The sequence below is a fragment of the Saccostrea cucullata genome, unplaced genomic scaffold (genome assembly GCF_032062105.1).
Source record: "Saccostrea cucullata isolate Sc308-1 unplaced genomic scaffold, CSIRO_AGI_Scuc_v1 ctg1404, whole genome shotgun sequence".
In the NCBI taxonomy this organism is placed as follows: domain Eukaryota; kingdom Metazoa; phylum Mollusca; class Bivalvia; order Ostreida; family Ostreidae; genus Saccostrea; species Saccostrea cuccullata.
In genome coordinates, this window is record NW_026928144.1 from 1 (window position 1) to 20000 (window position 20000).

Below are 20000 nucleotides of genomic sequence, written 5' to 3' on the forward strand. Positions count from 1 at the left end.
ATCCTTCAACTTCATTTGACTTATGTGAGATACTTCTAGATATAATTTTGCTACAGACACTCTAATATTTCCGGGAATTCCATCTCAAATAAAGGGGCCAGATTTCAATTTAAGTCTGTTTCTTTGGAAAACATGTCCTGTGAAAAATGTGTTTCCAGACCTTTTTTGAAATATTTTCATGAGCAGAAAAGGGTGGATAAAGGGGGAAGGGTGAAATAACAATATACCTTATCTTTGCCTTCTTTGATAGTTTACGGCGAAACTTAGAAGCGACTGCTACGCTGGTAAAAAATGTGTAATATCATGCTACACTAACAACCTTTGTTTGCCTCATATGGCTATTGTTTTTAATGGGCACAGATGATCTTACTACGAGCAACTGACCAATCGTTGAATGAATAGCAACTTTAACGTCAAATACATGTTTACATTTTACTTCGAACACGTGGTTCAGGTTACAGTAATCTATTATCAAGTCTGTGGAGTAGAAAATAAGAAAAATGTTCAAATGAACAAAATACGAAGGATTAAAAACTACGAAAGATGTCACGGGCGTTTTTAGGTTTTTTTTAACTAGAAAAAAATATGTTTGATAAAATGTAGTTTGTGTCAACTTCAGAACACCAGCACTTCAAGGATAAGGAAACGAGCGGCATTTTAGGCATTTAAATGGATAAAACATTTTTTACGTAACTATAGTCGTGATCACGATTTTTGCCAGGGAATCCACCTATCAATTGTATTCATCGATAGTACAACAAAGAAATTATTACAGACAAAAATCTTTGCACTGTGACTTTGAGAAACCACGTTTATTTAACAAATGAATTGTTTGTCATTGTGAGCATGAAAATAAAAGTATTTTAAAAAATGCTTTTCATTTACAAATTGGATCAAAGATGGTCTTTGTGCATTTCCGATCGCCATAAGATTTTTCTTTTTTTTTCATGCAATATTCATAAAATTTCTGTACAATAGTATTCGTGTAAGCTCCCCACGGATGGCCTTTCATGAATGGGGGTTACAAAATAACATCATACTGTACACCACAGGTGGGGTGGTTTAATCCTGGTTAACTTCAGTTTTATAAACGGACGAGAGTTTCTCAAAGGTAACAATAATTCATTAACCATTTCAGCAATATTGAGCAAAAACAGAATCAGGTATAATACATAATAAATAGGTATCCAGTGTGTTGGGAGATAATTTACACTTGTCTCACCTAGGATTAGGCTACAACTGCTATGCTGCTAATACAACTTATCTGCCAGAGACTGGCAAGGCACTTACTGTAGATCACTAAATTTTCGCGAGATTGTCATTGACTCTTTATAAGCGACACATAATTTTCATGAATTTTTTAAATTTCTCTATAAAATCTTAATGAATATTATCCCAGCAGGCACACAACATTGAACAAACTTTGAATCAATGTTGTTTATCTATGTTGATTCAACATTGATTTTATGTTAGATTTTGAAAATTTGTATCAAAGTTGAAGTCTTAACATTTAATCAACATTGATAATCAACGTTGATTATCATAATCAACGTTGATTATATGTTGAAAAACAGTTGATTGATGTTTCTTCAATTATTTATTTTGGAAAGGGGGTGTCATATAGTAATAATACACATGTATACTTACTTAAAATTTCAACCGTTTTATATCACGGTTGCTATGATGCCTTCATAATTGATGAAGGGATAGCGACCCTCTGATAAGACAGATAACTTTCAAAGTAAAAAGTAGTAATACTAAAGATGTTCTATCTGACGTATGGAGACATTGTTCAAAACAGGCTCTTTAAAACGAAGTTTAAATTGCTATTTGTTCTTTAATTTGTTCCTCTTATGAACATGTAGGTAATGTTGTGATGAGGCGAGATGACATCGATATCTATGAAGAAAAACGTGATGACTTTGAATACATAAATGCTACATACGAGTACATAAACGATACATACATTGAGGACGATTGTCCTGGCTTGAATGCCTGTTTCTTTGCACCACCGAATTCAACTGACCAAGAAGGAAATATGTACCTTGGAGAAAATTTCTTCACCGATTATTGCAAGTAAGCATTTCATGAAGGTTCTCATGTAAACTTGGGCGTATTGCGAAAACATATTTTATTAACTAACGTGCAAATTGTCCCTTCTTAGGCCTTTGCTACTTATTATCTATCGTTTTTACAGGTATGTCCAGGAACTCGTTGATTGTGTGGAGGAGTTGGATAGTTTTAAAGTCACAGAATGTGTTGATCAAACAAGATTCATCTCAATGTACAAGTCGAAAGAAACAAGTCTTTGCATTAATCCTATATACCCACGTACGTATTTGATCAAATTACACGGAAATTAGTATTTGTTCAAAATTTATAACTTTTCTCTTTTATAGGTTAATATTTTAAAAAAAAATCAACGTTCTTCATTGTAGTCTTAAAGAACTTGCGACAGTGTATGAACAGCTTGAACAAGAAGCTTGGTAACTATACTGAGACATTGCATACCCTCATGGGTCCCCCTGGACAGGATTTCACAGCAAATGATAAAAATGTGTCTAAAGAGTCTTTCTGTGGGTAAGTTTTAAAAGGATTCTGATTATCAGTTTAATTAACACGTTTAATTAAGATTTTTTTTTTTTTTTAGAAAAAATTGGTTAAACAATTCTTTGTTCTTTTTTCTTCTGAAATATTTTTTTCATCGTATGAGTAAAAATACATATTTTGGGGTAAACAAAGTCATGGAGAAACATACTACACTCTAAAATACAGTTTTATGACCTGGCAATCTCCCCGAGAAAAAAGTCTTCAATTTGGTCCAGGTTAACATCACCCATTTGATTCAAATACTTAAGTAATCACTGTCTAGTTTGTTGGGTATGCCAGGGCTTCAACAATAGTTAGTCCGTTATGCAATAAATTCATACCATACAATATTAAGAACTTTACTCTTAATGCTAGACTCATGAAATAAACAAGCAATTTCAAAGAAATATGGTCCCCCGCTTTCGGTGTCTTTGTGGATGAGATGTTATTTTTTATGACATATTGTGTCTAATATAAACACTATATCATATGTCATTTATTTAAAAATTATCATTGAAGTTGTTTTTTTTAAATAAAGTCAATGGTGAAGGTCAAGGTCACGAGGTAAGAAATCATAGCATGCTCGAAATTATCTTGTCACAGGTAATACACATGTCAAATATGAAATCCCTTTCTCTTCTCAATATAAGGAACAAGATGTGTTTGTGAAACACTGATGACGCCGTATGGCAACATAACGAAGATTAAACTTTTTATTAAATGCAAATTAAAATATATTATTACCCAAAGTAAAGTTTTTCTCACAAGAAATGCGATTGTGAAATACAAAATCCATAGCAAAAGTTAAAGTCGAGGATACATTTTTGAAAGGGAGATCAAACTCCAAGGTGAAAGGGTCTGAGTTGTTGGTTTCTTAAGAAAAATTTTCTCACAAGGATTACATATGTGAAGTACGAAAGCCCTAGCCCTTACCGTTCAAATGTTATGGTCAAGGTTTAAGTTTTTTCAGAAGTACGTAAATCTCCAAGGTCAAGGTAAAAAGGTCAAAGTTGTTGGTATCCAATGAAAGATCTTGTCACAAAGAATACATATGTGAAATATGACAGTCCTATTACTTACCGTTCAAAAGTTGTGACCAAGCTTAAAGTTTTTAAACAGTAGTTTAAACTCCAAGGTCAAGGTCAAAGGGTCTGAGTTGTTGGTATTCAATGAAAGGTCTCCTCTCATGGACTACAAATGTGAAGTACAAAAGTCCTAGCCCTTACCATTTAAAAGTTATGGTCAAGGTTAAAGATATTTCATAAGTACGGAAATTTCCAAGGTCAAGGTCAAAAGGTCAAAGTTGTTGGTATCCAATGAAAGGTCTTGCTACAAAAAATACATATGTGAAATATGAAAGTCCTAGTACCTACCATTCAAAAGTTATAGCCAAAGTAAAAGTTTGGAATTTTTGTGTAAAAGTGGGTCAAACTCCAAGGTCAATAGGTCAAATTTGGTGGTACCCAAAGAAAGGTCTTGTCACAAGGAATACATATGTGAAATATGAAAGTCATAGTTCCACTGAATCAAAAGTTATGGGCAAGGTTAAAGTTTTTTGACGAACGGACAGCTAGACAGACTGACGGACAGACGAATGAGATTTAATGTCCCCTTTCGCGAAAGCAGGGGACAATAAAGCTTGTATACTTTTAAAATAGGCATATCATATGCCTTGTTCGTCCAAATCTCTAATAAAACCATTTCCAATTGACTTTAACATTCTATCAAACGGATGCCCCCAATGACGAATTTTAAATGTAATATATGTGATTTTCCTACGATGGTTTATTCTAGATAATCATTACGACGCTCCAATGAAGCCGACTGGTAATAGAAACAGAGAGCACTTTGAGATGCTTAAAAGCATTTGTTATTGAAATTCTTAAACCTTTTTTAACCAAAATTTAAATTGATTAAACACGTTATATTTTTATTTTTTTTTTATTGAATAGAACATACAATGAAATTTTGGACGAAACAATCGATGCATTTAAAAGATGTCCTTCAAACAATATTCAATGGTCAGAAGAGAAGATCAGCATCCTTCGTAAGAACTACTACCCGGTTATCCTAGGGAGGAAAATACCATTCCAGTGCAGTGATCCAAAACGAAAGTTGACAGGAGATCGGATAATATCAACATCATTCGAAAAAATTAAAATCCAGTTGTATTTTGGAGGACAAAACAATTCAACTGCAGTGATACAGGTTTTTGACAAAGCATAAGAAATCTGGAGCAATTTTTAATTAACTTTTAACTAACAAAATCTATGTTCAATACTACATTATTTTACCTCTATTCATTGTCTTGCCATCAATTTTCACTCAAAACAGACGGACGTGTTACAAAAATGTTATCACATGTACAGATGAAATTTTCCAATTACTGCAAATCTCTGAAATATATACTTATCACTGAACAAACGTTATTGTAAATAAGCATTAATCACTATAATCATGTTTTGATTTCCTGATGTCATACACAAAATTCTTCAATTAAAAAAAATTAACCCAGAAATGTTCTTATGATGTGATTGTTTATCAGAGAAATCCATATCGTTAGTATTTACTCCAGTTTTAACACGTATTCTGAAGTTTATATTAAAAGCATGCTGGAGTTCTTTATTGACAGAATCTGTGTAGTAATTAAAGACCAAGTTTTTTTAAACAAACTGTTGGCACACATTTCCTCCTTTTTAGTCGACATATTCAGTTTGTGAGTACAAAAGCATGAGTTGACACATCAATAAATTCTGAAAAAAGAACATTAAATTCTATAATAAGAATGGGTCGGCTATTAAAGGCGCACAATAAGTGCCCATCAAAATATTTGTGCTTTTTTTTCCTGTAAGTAATAGTTTTTTCGATATAATTTTATAAAATACTTACTGTCTCTATAAAGAATGTATAAAACTTCAGCAATTTACCCATGGCTACTTAGTGTTGAATTACTTCCAATCGAACTTCCGCACTTCTTAAATTAAGAGAAAACATGTTTATCAAAAGTTTTCCATCAAAAATGTGGTAATATGAAAGCATTAGTAACAATACTTATGAAATTGAAATTCAAAATAGCAATCATTATTTATGACTTAATATATTTTATTAATTTGCTTTTCATTTATTAACATAAAAAGGCCCATGTATCACAACACTATTATATAAATAAAAGTCGTTATTTAAATAGTGGTTTCCATGTGAAGTTGTTTATGTAGGACATTCTCATGCTAGTAAAACAACAGAAATACTATGTAATTATACCAATTGTGTTTCGTGTATTCAAAAAAACGGTCGCAACATTTGCACATTACTACCTGTCTTAATTTATGTCACTATATCTACTGTTGTTTAAGAAGAGTGTGCGGTGTGAATTGTATGAAGATAACGTACAGTACTCAAGCTCAAAAGTCCATTAAACAATTAAAAATAATAGCAGAGCAAACACGGTTCTCCAAAACATCAGAGGTAGGAGCAGGTGCCATAGAGGACTGAGTATTCCCTGCCGACCGGTCACATCAGCCATGTGCTCCTTGTCGTGCTTGGGAAATAACGAAAAATCCGTCGACGATTCGGTCTTTAAATAATGGCCTAACAATAAGTGTGATAAAGAATTGCTGAGGAGTTATGTATGTAAAATTTTACATTTCGTGGTTTATATTAATTCGTGGGTCTCTTCATACCTCGGAAACAACGAAAATTAAAACCCCACGGAATTTTGTGATTTTGGAGTAAATGCATTGATATACAATGTATTGTATTGAAGTTGTCTATAGAGCGATTTTTTTTTCACTTATACCATCACACTTGGTTTTGAAAAAATAAACCATGCAATTCCATTAAGATGAATGAAATACAGGGTGTCCGAAAAGAAAGGTAACACTGAATGCAGGTTTAGGGTTGAATTTATATCAAAATCTCAAAATCTGTACACATATAAAGCAAACACGTAAGTTTAATCTGATAGCTTCATTTAATTAATATGTCAAAGAATAGTATTTTAGCAGCAATTTAAGTACAAAGTACAAATCTGTTATTTCCATAATTAATGACGTTCTCTAAGTGACGTCCTTTCACCAACTTCCCTTCCCGAACTCGCACTTTGAGATTATTAATGACATTTTGACACATTTCTTCGCTGATCTTCTTTACTTCCCGTTTGATGTTTGACAAAAGCATATTTGTGTCCACCGGTTTTGGTTTGTAAACGGAAGACTTGAGGTATCCCCAGAGAAAGTAATCACACGGGTTCAAATCAGGACTGTGCGCAGGCCAAGATTGTCCACACTCCTTCACTTCTGGGTATCGCCGGGAAATCAGCTTGTCGCTGAAGATTTCATTGAGATCATCTAATACAATATTAGATGTATGTGCTGTAGCACCGTCTTGCATGAACCAGACATTTTGCATACTTGCTGTTCGTTTTCGAAGTGCAGGAACAAATTTGTTTATCAAGAGTGACAAGTATCGTTGTGAATTAACAGTGTCCGTAAACACGTAAGGGCCGATCACTCCATGTGACGATATGGCACACCAAACAGTTAATTTTTCGCTATGCAATGGTCTCTCCGTGTAACAATGAGGCTGTTCATTTCCCCAGAATCTCATGTTTTGTTTACATATATGTCCAGATAGGAGGAAATGTGATTCGTCTGAAAACCAAACATTTTGAAATGCATCTGCGTAATTGTCAGCAACGTCAGCTGCCCAACGACAAAAATCAAATCTTTGAACCTGATCCGAGATACTCAAACTCTGCATTATCTGAATTTTGTATGGAAAAAGTTTGAGATCCTTCCTATATATGTCATGAACACAAGATTTAAGAATTCCAGTCTCTGAGGAGGAACGTCTAACTGATTTCTCTGGACTGTTAGAGAGCATTTCTTGAAGCGTACTCACATTTTCGTAGCTCCGAATTGACCTTGGCCGACCTGCCTTTGGCGCATCTGCTACTGATCCTTGTCGCTCGAATTTAGAAATAATTTTGTAGACATGTTTCCTGCTCACATTACAATTCTTAAAATGAGATCCAAACTTTCGCTTAACCTCTGTTACACATTTCGTTTCATAAAATTGTTTGACGATAAAAATACGCTGTTCTGACGTTTAATTAAAATGACGCCATAATGTCGGGACGTTATAAGAATTAGCGCATTATTTTTTCTCATAGTAAAAAACTTTCGTTTGAGACCTTTCGAATGATATCAGTTTCATAGAAATAGCTCGAGATTTAGCAAAGTTATCAAAATGTAAAACTGGTACCTTTCTTTTCGGACACCCTGTAGATGCTTGTATTAAAATGTTTATGCTGAAGTTGAAGCTTATATACCTTAAAAGAATCCAGTCGACGTTTAAGACGTACAATTTCCTGCTCGAGCATTTTTTTCTCCATCTGAAAAGTGTTTTCATTTACCTAAAATTAAACAATGAAAATAGTACACATATAGTAACATGCTCATGCTGTTTTTATCTCCAAAAAATTATTTGGTACACAAGATCACGCACCGAATTAGACCAATAATACTGCACAAGCTACTGACAGATAATTTGATGTTAAAGCGTGTTGCTTAACACAAATATTTACCTTTCTTCTCCGTTTATCTCGTAACACACCTGACAAGGTGTATAGGATAGGGTTAATTGCCGAGTTTATGGGCAGAACGAGTACTATTATCCATGCATATACCTCTCTGGAAACATCTATCCCAGAAAACGTCAGCATACCTGTCGCAATAATTAAAGATATCTAATTTGAAACTGTATAATGATATCTTTGAAGATTCTTTTAAAAAAAGAAATTTAGCATTTTTAAAAAAAACATTTTATATGAAGTACACAAAATAAAGCTTACTTTAATGAGATTCATTAGAGTTTTGATAACAATTCATAGATATGTGCTAGTATTAAGTTTAACATTAACTAGTACATGAAAATTTCTGCTTCTGATTCAATGGTGTATATACACTAAACAAAATTGCTAACGCACCACCTAAGAGAATTAATAATTTACTTTAAAAACCTTCTTATGATGCATTAGATATATAAAAATGTCACTTTAACAAAAAATAAGGCATATGAATGTCAAACCTTATAAATAACTACAATGTTTATTGAAGTGTGACCAATTCATATAAAAAGATAAAATCGTGTGTATTCCATTTTTGAAGAATTTTTTTTTTTGATTTTTCTTTGTATTTATGTTCTTTCCATTTATACTAATTAAAAACCCAGAAAAAAGTTACAACGTATGCGGTGTTTTACGCTAGAAGAGCGTGCAAAAGCAGACAGGATGGCGTCTGCAGGGGGGTTCCTTTAGAAAAATCTGTAAAAAACAAAAACAATAAAAAGCTTATGAATTGCATTCATGAAAAATTGTTCCAAATAGATTAATAAACAAAAATATGTTTACTATAGATAAGCATGGCATTAAGTTATCAGCATACAATAAGTTGAAAATTGTTCCATAAAAATGGATCAACCGGAAGTGGAATTGATTTGGTATGGACACTAAGGTATCAGATGATTACTAGGTGATATGAGAGTCAATGACTGTTTGTTGATTTTTAACTGGGGGGCTACTCCTTTAGCAATCTCACAGATCCCTTAAGTGATCAAGAATTTCATATCTGTGCAAAAATGGTGCGCAGTGCACAGCTGGAAACTGGTTTTCGGACAAGAAGGTCATTAAAGGATTTTTTGTGATGCCAAGACATTTGTCAATCCCACTGCTTTTGAAATACTGGCATATCGTATACACTAGAACCGTTCCGACAAGTGTTCAATTCACAAATAAAAATTAACATGTGGTGCGTTAGCAATTTTGTCTAATGTATAAGATAACTTAACAAAGAAGGATATAGAAATATAGAAGAAGATTTTTTCTAACATAGGAATTACAAGCAACGTACCTATTATTCCTATTGGAATCCAGCACAGAAGATCAGTCATAACAACAGCAACAACAGATTTAGCTAGGGTTATCTCCCTTACATGTGTGTTAGATGTTCGAAGGACCCTCCCTGACTTAAGTACATCAAACAAAATAATAAAATGACCAAAAAGAATACCGAGAAATAACGCAAAGTTGAACCCGATGAAAATAACCATGGAATACTGCCAGCCTGGTTGTCGATGAACAGATAAAGGGAGAGATATACAGATTGGGGATTGGGAATAAAAGCCATCAAACAGCGAGAAATTAAGCGGCAAAACTGGAAAGACAGACAAAGAGATTGCGATAATCCAGGAAAGACCGGCTGCCACCAAAACCCAAATTTTCTTCCTCTGCGAAAATGGATGCTTTATAGCTGTGACTCTGTCTATGGTTATAAGGAAAACAAATAAAACGGAAGCTTCGCTTGATAATGTGGCCAAGACTCCTTCGAAAGTACAAAGAAAACTTTGGCGCCATTTATGATCTTCAAATCCATATCTGCCGGTATGAATTAGATTTACCACAGCAATGATATACAAATAGACTCCCATAAGTAAATCAGCTAAACTTAAATTGCAAGAAAGGAAATAATACGTAAATGACGATCCACTGCTGATATTTATTATATTGTAGATTAATGCAATTAGATTTCCAAATGTTGCAAGTTGTGCAATATACCAAATGATGACATTCAGGACAGGTACGCTTATTAATTGTTCGCAAGAGGAAATTTCATTCTTAGGGGCAATACACGTGACGTCATAGTAATTCCGAGGTTTGGCACAGCAAATGGAGAAGAAGTCCACTTGGAGAAAATTGAGACTAAACAGACCAGCAAACATTCCCTCCACCGACACAATTTTGTTATTTTGTATGTATAGCTTTTCTAAAGTTTCAAGTTCTGAAAATATTCCCTTCTCAAATATTTCAATGACATTGTTAGATAAATCGAGTGTATGAAGCTTTTCCAGGTAGATAAATGTTGACCTCTCAATGGAACTAATTTGATTGTGGCTTAGAAATAGATACCGGAGATTTTTTAGTCCTCTAAAGTTCTGTGAAGATATATCAGTTAGTGAATTTGTTGATAAGTCGAGAAGTGAAAGTAATTCACAATTGACAAAAGCTTCCTTTCCAATACTTCTGATGTAATTACCATGAAGTTTAAGGCTTATCAAGGACCTTGTACCGGAAAAATCTTCTCTGTTGATAATTAGTATATGATTAAAAGAAAGATCTAATAGTTTCAGCTGTTCTTGATTTATACCGGGGAAATAAACGTGTTTTAATGCACTTCTCTGCATGCTATAATGGTCACAATTTGTTCCTTCGTATTTAGCAGTATACAATTGAAAAGACCTTGAACCGTTGTTATTTAAATATATTTCACTGAATCTCATGCCAGCTTTAGATACTAGCCTCATATCCAGTGAGGCCCTGAAATGTCCAGCTATCAATCCAAATTTTATTTCAGTTCCATATTTAGTAGAATTTTTCTTCATCAAAGATAAACTAACGGTATTATCAATGGTTGCATGTAATGATATATCACTGAAGTCTTTTTGAAAAGAAAATACTGCGTTTACACCTGCATTACTATTGCGTTGTCTATTCATTGAAACAAGTTTAATTGTGAAATTAGACTTTTGTGCTGAATAAGATATTTCAACGTGTTGGAAAGTATAATTTATCAAATTAATGGCTTGTAATTGTTGATGGGATATCGCACCTTGGTCAACTGTAAGACTTTTAATATAAGTATTACTAATAGTTATATGCTGCAAAGTATTCATCTTTTTTCTCTTAATGTATAATGAATTAATTCTTGATCTTGTTATGTTAACAGAATACACATTGACTGAAGCAAATCTATGGAGAAAAATTTTGTCGCATGAAACATTTTGCCATTCCAAAAACTGATGAAAATCTAATGTGTGGCTAATACATTTCTGGAATGTCGACTTTAAGCAAGAATCTGGGCACTTTTGATTACAACTTCCCAATATGTTTGAGAAGTTTCTCGTATGAACAAACTTTCTTTCTTTAGACTCTGTTAATAATTTACTTCCAATAGAACGCTTATGACGTTCAAAGGATCTTTTGATTCTTCTCGGGATATTTAAATCAATATTGCTGAGGTGCCCGTTTCCTGTGACATCCTTTGATATTCGATGCTTTTTGTCGTTAAAAGAATTGTACATATTTGTTGAATTAGAACAGGTTGCTAGTACTGATGATTTTTGAAAATCAAGGACCTCACCTACAAGGTAAAAATAACTTTAAGTTCTTTCCTTTGAGTGGACCAAGACTCAGTGCCTGGGATGTTGTTAACTGTCTTAACCTATTCTCACGATATGCAAATTATCTTACATAGTTCTTCGTCGCTTTCATCATAGCAGTCTGGCTTGCCATCACAAAACTGTTCTTTCTTTATGCAGTCGTTACTTTGAAGGCATCGGAATTCCAAATCCGAGCAATGTGCCGTAGCTGTCAATAGTAGGAACCCTTACGTTATTAAAAAAAAAAGCTAAACTGTTTCTTAAAACATGTAAAATTCATTCGTTGAAACGTGTATTGAATATCACCATATTTGTTAATAGATTTTGTTTATACATGTATCTTGAAGACATGTAAAATTTTACTCACCAGGACAAACGCCATTGGTTATGAATATGTCATCCAAAACTGCATAATTTCCTCCAATTTTATAAAACAGGGACTGGAAGACTAACTTCAAGGAATATAATATAAATGTAAAGAGGAGGAAAAACAACAATTTTGTTCAGAAGACAAATTTGATCTTTTTCTTTGGTCAGGGTTATTATATAATTGCTGCAGTCAAAACTTCAATATGAAAGCTTTCAGATTTTTTTTTTTATAAATTTAAGAACGTTTAAAATGTTTAAGACACAACTTTCTGTTAAGATTCCATCGTTTTACAACCCACATATGTGTGTTGTTATGTTGTTATGTGTTATGTTGTTGTGTTGTTATGTTGTTATGTGTTATGTTGTTGTGTTGTTATGTGTTAATATGTAATAATACCTTTGAGTTTGGTCGTACAGGAAGGTTGACAGATGTCTTCTTCATAAACCGATACGAAATGTGTTTCCTTTTTAGGATAATCTCACTCTCTTTTCTCAGCTCGTTCAGACTTTTATGCATATTCCCATTTTCTGGCATGTATGCTACTGTTAATTCACTATATCCGATCAACAAATAAGTATAATGAAGACATCGTGCACTGTAAGATATCGGTAGTTCTCCACTCGTTAAATAAAAGCTTATCATGAGCTGAGAATTGGGTATTTTGAGTGTTAAGAATATATAGAGTTCGTGGATCGATTTAACTGAGGAGGCCATAACAGTTGTATTTCTAGGAAAATATCCTACAAATATAAAAGAACACAATTATTTTACTTTTATACGATACTATTTTAAGCTTTATCGCAATCAATATGGCCTGAACTATACTGAAATACATAAACAATAAATTTACCTCATTCGAAAAAATCTTCCTGATTATGTTCAAACAAAGAAAGGAATACAATTATTGCTGTTTTTGAGGTCTATCAATGATTTATCCATCTGAGGAGTACAAAATTCACTGAGCCCGAAGGACGCTTAATCTTTGTGTTGACCAAAAAAACAGCAATAATTGTTTTATAATATGATTCACTGATAAAATGATATAGATCATTGCGTGTTTTTTAATTAAGTCCTAGCCGAATACAAGAGAGAAGCAGAAAGAAATAAACCTTACTAGTCGTATCAATTTGAAATGTTTTTTAATCTATTTTAGTTGCCATGAAAGGAGATATAATGTCAGTCTTTTTAAAAGGATATATTTTGAAAGGAAGGGGTGTTATCAGGGAAAACTGAAAGCCGAAAAAATAAAAAATGTTCGGTAAAAGTGTTCAAGGGGGTCCCTGCATCCCCTATAACCACCCTCACTCGAAAATATTATTATATTCGCTTATGTTTTTTTTCACATGAAAAAAAGTCATAGTCGTTAAATAGCTTTCCAAAACAATTAGTATCAATTTGGACTTCCCTGATCTATTTTTAGATCAACGTAGAAGAAAAAAATCCTTGTATTCACCTGGAACGTCACGTGCAGGTAGATATAATGCAGTATTTCTTCCACATAGTTGGATCTCAGCAATATACAGATATAGATGTCAGACTGCGATTTATGATCCAGTTGGAGTGTGCATTTATGGTATCATACGCTTTTTTACGATGAGAAGCAATACAACAACAATATTTCAGTAGTATCTTACACTATATATGATTCCGTTTACCACAAAACAGTTGTGTTCTAACATCTTATATGATTTGATACATTTTGCTTTTTCAGATCCAAATTACCAATAAACTTACCTAGGAAAGATATTTCATTTTTGAGGTCAGCTGAGGATATTCTTGTCCAAGCCATATTTTTCTCTAGATATGGGGAGTACATGGTTAGATAGGCGTACCAGCGGATACAGTTAGAGGGCGTAGATCTACACGCGCATTCCAAATGCATCCCTTTTGGAGAAAGTTCTATCCAACCACAAGTATTTTCCTCAAAGTCACAGTCAACTGTAAAACAGTGACGTGGTAAAAGAGTAATTAAAACCTACTTAAAAGTTTGATGATTTAGCCAAAGCTATGAAAACAGTAATCTGGTCAGGTAAACTGAAGACAAGCATTGGAAGAATGGAATTGCTGACAATGGTTATTGTTATATTAACGTGGATTTAATAGACATGTATGTTAGGTATACTCACCTGCATGCTCGTCTATTCCGTTCAACACAGAAGTAAAACACAGAACCAGATACAGACAGGTGTACGTCTTCTTCATTGTTAATACCGGTGTATATCTCCAAAAAAAAAAAAAGATTAACAAAAGTTTCCAATAGTAGAAAAGGATCTTGTTTCAAAAGGTTATATTTATTTAAAAAAGAAATGGGTGCATGGACATTTATTTCCAAAATCTACAATAAATGTTTATCTTTCCAGGAAACCTTTTATAGATTAAAGAGTATAATATATAATTTTATACAATTTTTCATATAATTTTTTCTATACGATTAGGTTAAATAATTAAAACAATGTTATAGTATATAATAAAAATTACAATAGTTTCATTTTAATCTTTTTAAAAAAAATCTGCAGATTTTTTGGTGTTTGAAACGTTAATAAATGTGATTTTATCCCTACAACATAAAATGAAGTTTCTTTTTCTTCACACAAAAGTAACTTAAGTCCTTAAACATGTACAAATACAATAACGTTTCCCATACCTTAACATATAAACGGAATCGTCATGAGAATTTTCACTTTGCGTCTTCTTAATTCTGCTGCATAAACTTTCCTTTGCATTTCATAATTATATTTCTAATGTAAACGAAACAGACTAGCAGTGATGCAATGCCAAAGAATAATAGCGTTTTGATTCGGTTTGTATTAAGAGTGCATGACCATATGCCGATAGCAATTTACTTAGTGTCGGAAATAAAAAAAAAAATAGAAAAGGACGATTAAAATAAGAAATTGCAATCAGTTTTAATATCAATATAAAAGAAATAGATTAACGGGACTCCTTCACCAAAAAATGAATAAATCTTCCAAATATATCTTTTCATTTTTATTGTATTCTTTTGTCAGAAAATACTTAAACAGTCTTTCTAAAGTATCCTGTTATGTCTGCTGTGTGATTTTTTTTTTTCGTTATCATCATAGCCATGATTTTTTAAAGATTTCTTACTTTTTCTAAAAATCATAATTAATCACAATATTTTCTATTTCTTTGATTGCACTTAATACGGAGATTTAATATAATTCCATTTAATTAGTTAGGGGTAATTTGGGAAAATACAATAGACTTAGTGCATTCAATTGATATAAAAATATTATTCATTTATTCAAAATGAAGATCATATTGACAGAGTCAACAAGAAACCAGAATCGTGTAAACACAACAGAAATTGTAATATTGGCTTAAACCAGTCTCTAATTCATCCAATTTGTAAAAGTACTTTAGAAACCCCATGCATCTACTGGTTTGGGCTTAATCATGATTCACCTCGGAAGATTGACATCTATTTGTAAGATCTAGAGTACTTTTATGTTTATCGTGATTTTTACTTTGCGGGAGTAGCTGCTCGTGATGCTATTGTTCAGCAATTGTCTAAATTAAGAAGGAAACCTTTCATACATGTATACAGTTCTAACAATTTTTGGCTTCACAGAAAGTCTGAAAATTCATTTGTTTAGTTTAATTAACATTTAATTATCATCTAGCATTCATTTTAATTAACAGGGAAAAACTCTGCAATTAACCAGACAGAACATTTAACTTTTATGATTTCAAATTAAATTTTTAAAGTTTGCAATTCATTTCCTTTGAAAAAAAATACAGTGGAGCCTCATTTATCCGGACGCTTAGGTTCCTAGTCAGTTTGTCCGGATATGTGAAGTGTCCAGATATCTGAATTACCATTTAAACAAGATATAATAACATTAAAAAATTCTGTTCCAATGAAAAATTGTTCGGATACTGAAGCATCCGGATATCTGGTGTCCGGATATCTGAAGGTCCACTGTATAACAAAATGTTTTATCAGTCGGCGCCTGCCGACATTATGATCATTTTGATTCGTTTCATATTCCGATTACCTTAACAGAAAACAATGCACTTTGATTAGAGGCTAATTGAGGACACCTTAGACACTCCTGCATCACAACCTTCTAAATCGACATTTTTTTCGTGGCAGTACCTACTGCGACATGGGGCCTCATTTTTCACCCAAAGGACCTCTCACCATGTACCAAATTGATATTCAAACCCTTGTGGTATGTATGATTTTAAAAAATGAATTTAAATTTGAATTTAATATGAAAGACAATATGGAGTCTGTATCTCTTTCAAATTAAGATGATTTTTTATTATCAACTTTCCTTATGTTTGCATTTATTTTCCGCTATCATCTGCGGTAGATGTTTACATCTCACAACTTAATCGGTACTAAAAAACATGCTTTGAGAATGATCAATGTTTAAGCAAGCGGCATATTAGTGACGGATAAGTTAATATTATAGAGAATACGACAGTACTTTTTAAAGTCAACATTTGGTAAATTCTATGCATGGTCGTAATAATGACATCATTTGCAAATATATATATTATCGTTAGGTTGTATAATGACTGACGAACTTCATAGCAATCGTTTTGCTTATTTAAAAAGTGTTTATAAGCTTTGTGGCTTTCCATTGATTAGATACCTAAGAGGTGTTCTACGTAAAAAGTAACAGTTTATGTGACCCGGTAATACTTCTACAAATAAGTATGCGATCATCAATCAGCATCGACCATGGTACCTTCATACGAGACTGTTCTTATCCCTATTTCGTGATTTTATTTTTTTGTCAATAGCTTGTCTCATTGTATAAACTGTTCAAACGTAGAGCATGCTTTTGAGTTTCAAATCAACCGAGAGACATAAATTCCCTATACAGGTGATAAGGGTGTATTGTTTCAATTAAGTTGGCGAAATTGACAATTGAAAAGTTGAAATCTTGTTTGTCTTAAAGGTTTATTGTAAGGTTACCATGCATTTATCATTACAGTATTTCTGTTGAGATTCCAGTCAAAATAGATTGATTGATTATACACGCACTTTCTAAAGAAAGTTCGGGTATATTGTTGTTACTTATGTCCGTCCGTCTGTCCGACCGTCTGTCACACTTTTCTTCCCTTAACTCCTACATTTTACACAGAAGCCAAATCATCTTTTGGGAGATGGTTGTTGGTGTCATGTAGATGTGCAGTAAGGTTTTTGAATTTTGATTTTCCCTGAGGGGTCAAATGGGGTCGAAAAATGACATTTTTTATGCAAAAAGCCCCATCTTCCCTGAACTCCTCCTACATTTTACTCAGTAGCCTAATTATGTTTTGGGAGATGGTTGGTGGTGTCATGTTGATGTGCAGTAAGGTTTCGGAATTTTGATTTTGTCTCGGGGGGTCAAATGGAGGTCGAAAATGACATTATTTATGTAAAAAGCCCCATCTTCCCTGAACTCCTCCTTCATTTTACACATTAGCCTATTCATGTTTTGGGAGGTAGTTGGTGGTGACATGTAGATGTGCAGTAAGGTTTCAAAATTTTGCTTTTGCCTCGGTCGGTCAGATGGGGGTCGAAAAATGACTTTTTTTTTAGGCGAAATGCCCTGTTTTCCCTTAACTCCTACTACATTTTATACAGTAGCCTAATCATCTTTTGGGAGATGGTTGGTGGTGTCATGTAGATGTGCAGTAAGGTTTCAGAATTTTGATTTTGCCCCAAGGGTCAAAGTGAGGTCTAAAAAGGCCGTTTTTATGCAAAAAGCACCAAGTTTAAAGTTTGTTATTTTTCTTGTAAAATTGGGTCAAACTCCAATGTCAAGAGATCAAGTGGTAAAAATTGGTGGTACCCAAACTAAAGGTCTTGTCACAAGGAATTTTAATACCTATGAAATGTGGAAGCCATATGTATAGTCCAACTTAGAAGAAACAGACATAATAAAAACACAAGAAACAATATTTAATATTAGAGTCACATAAAAATTTTTTTTACTACTTTGGAATCACAAGATCATTTATCATTTCAGGTACAGTGAGTGACTAGGGAGACTGGAACCCCCCCCCCCCCCTCTGGAATTTGTAGTTATTTAAATAGGACTATATACTGAAGCAAACTGTATACTGAAGCAAATAAAAATGACTTTGGATACACCCCTCCCCCAAAAAACCATGAACCCCACCATCATTGCTTTTATTTTGTTTATTTGTTTTTTATTTGCTTCTCAGGAAATTCTGGGCTGGAATTTTTTTTTGAGTGAGGTGTGACTCAACCCCCCCCCCCCCCCCCCCCCCCCCCCCCCCGAAAAATTCTGGATCAGTGCCTGTATACTGAATGTCACGTTGACGACGGGAGATAACTTCACAATGTGAAATTCGTCTACTGTGGCATGCGATGATCTTTGATTCTTTTTGAACTTCAACCTAACCATTTGCAATTCGGTTTATTTTAACGCAATCTATACTAAAACCTGTACTTACCGACTGTCATAGATCCTGTCAACTTCATGAAATATAATTTATATAATCCAATTAAAACACAAAATGATTTTTAACTGATACACCACCAGCATGTGCTATCTCATTCGGCAAACCTTTGCTGATTCCGTCGCCTTCATATTAGATGAAGTGCGAATCGGCCGAGGTGTGCCGAGTGGAGATATCTAAAAATATGATAATGGGTGACGCAAACCCAATGTGATGTAGAATTTTTTAAAAAGGACTTCACACGTAAACATGTCGAGTACAAAAACAAATTTTAAACTATCATTGATACTAAACGATGGTTTAATATAACTTTACCATCTAGGCCTTGAAAAAAAGTGTGTGTGGTGGTGGGGAGGGGGGGGGGTGGTCATTGACAAACTGATTGGGTTGTATTTTCAATGGTTTTTTTTTTGCCTGACCAAATACTAAAAAAACAGTTTGAACATTTTGATAAGTTTATCAAAAATGCTTTGTACTAAAATAATATTTTATGTTGTTGAGAAAGTAAATTTTAAAAGATCCAATTACGGGCAAAATACCCAGGTATTTATCAGAATCTAATTTACATCATTCATTAAATTCTGTTATTTCAGACTGGTAATGAATTTAGTATGCAAAATATATATAAGAGGCTCATAGATCACATGGTCACTTGAAAGTTTTATGCTCAATTTGACGAATGTGATAATTACAGAATTCCATGGAAAGCGCAATATAGAGAAGTGTGTATTTAGAGGCAGACACCTAAGTGCGGGTATTACTGTCTCATTATGGCAAGTCAAACGTTGCAATATTCGATCTTTTCCAATTGTATTGTGAAATTTTCCATTTGTATTAAATAATTTTTATTTGTATTGTAAAATTTTCCATTTGTATTGTATAATTTTTCATTTGTATTGTATAATTTTTATTTGCATTGTATAATTTTGCATTTGTATTCCATAATTTTCCTTTTGTACTGTATAATTTTTCATTTGCATTATATATTTGCCATTTGTATTGTATATTTTTCATTTATATTGTAAAAATAATCATTTGCATTGTATAATTTTTCATTCATATTGTAAAAAAAAATAATTTGTATTGTATATTTTTTTATTTGTATCCTATATTTTCCATTTGTATTGTATAATTTTTCATTTGCATTGTATCCGAGGGACTGTTTATTTTGGTTTGTTACGAAGGATTTCATTGGTTTAATCTAATCCTATATCGGATTTGGTAATTCCTGAGATGTTCCGGGAAGTGTACACGTATTATCCAGTCTGAGCATAGACTGGCTTGCCTGTCTGAATTATGGATGTTTCGGGACGTAGCAACACGTTTCGGGACTTGGGCTAACACGTTTCAGGACTTGGGCTAACACGTTTCGGGACTTCTT

The 20000-nt window shown here is 33.2% G+C and overlaps 2 protein-coding genes across 2 annotated transcripts; one reads left to right on the plus strand and one right to left on the minus strand.

The window, feature by feature from the left end:
• The first annotated feature begins 1847 nt into the window (after window positions 1–1847).
• Window positions 1848–4991, plus strand: LOC134276548 (uncharacterized). The gene is made up of 4 exons (XM_062758791.1): window positions 1848–2076; window positions 2198–2331; window positions 2439–2580; window positions 4542–4991. The coding sequence occupies exons 1-4, from the start codon at window positions 1877–1879 to the stop codon at window positions 4813–4815; spliced, it is 750 nt and encodes a 249-aa protein (XP_062614775.1). The 5' UTR covers window positions 1848–1876; the 3' UTR covers window positions 4816–4991.
• A 493-nt stretch (window positions 4992–5484) lies between these two features.
• Window positions 5485–14098, minus strand: LOC134276549 (uncharacterized). Its single transcript, XM_062758792.1, has 8 exons — window positions 13907–14098; window positions 12569–12912; window positions 12170–12254; window positions 11894–12010; window positions 9498–11783; window positions 8174–8313; window positions 7919–8002; window positions 5485–5563 (listed from the first exon to the last, which is right to left on the minus strand). Exons 1-8 carry the CDS (start codon window positions 14052–14054, stop codon window positions 5513–5515), a joined length of 3255 nt encoding a protein of 1084 aa, XP_062614776.1. The 5' UTR covers window positions 14055–14098; the 3' UTR covers window positions 5485–5512.
• Between the last annotated feature and the right edge of the window lie 5902 nt (window positions 14099–20000).

What these genes read in the sequence shown, in the direction of transcription:
- LOC134276548 (XM_062758791.1), top strand. Translation starts at nt 1,877, where the DNA reads ATGAGGCGAGATGACATCGATATCTATGAAGAAAAACGTGATGACTTT. An exon ending in TTCTTCACCGATTATTGCAA is followed by an intron (nt 2,077 to 2,197) that starts GTAAGCATTTCA and finishes TCGTTTTTACAG; the next exon opens with GTATGTCCAGGAACTCGTTG. An exon ending in TCTAAAGAGTCTTTCTGTGG is followed by an intron (nt 2,581 to 4,541) that starts GTAAGTTTTAAA and finishes TTTATTGAATAG; the next exon opens with AACATACAATGAAATTTTGG.
- LOC134276549 (XM_062758792.1), bottom strand. Translation starts at nt 14,054, where the DNA reads ATGCATTTGGAATGCGCGTGTAGATCTACGCCCTCTAACTGTATCCGC. An exon ending in CTGTACGACCAAACTCAAAG is followed by an intron (nt 12,255 to 12,568) that starts GTATTATTACAT and finishes TATTCCTTGAAG; the next exon opens with TTAGTCTTCCAGTCCCTGTT. An exon ending in TGAAAGCGACGAAGAACTAT is followed by an intron (nt 11,784 to 11,893) that starts GTAAGATAATTT and finishes TTTACCTTGTAG; the next exon opens with GTGAGGTCCTTGATTTTCAA.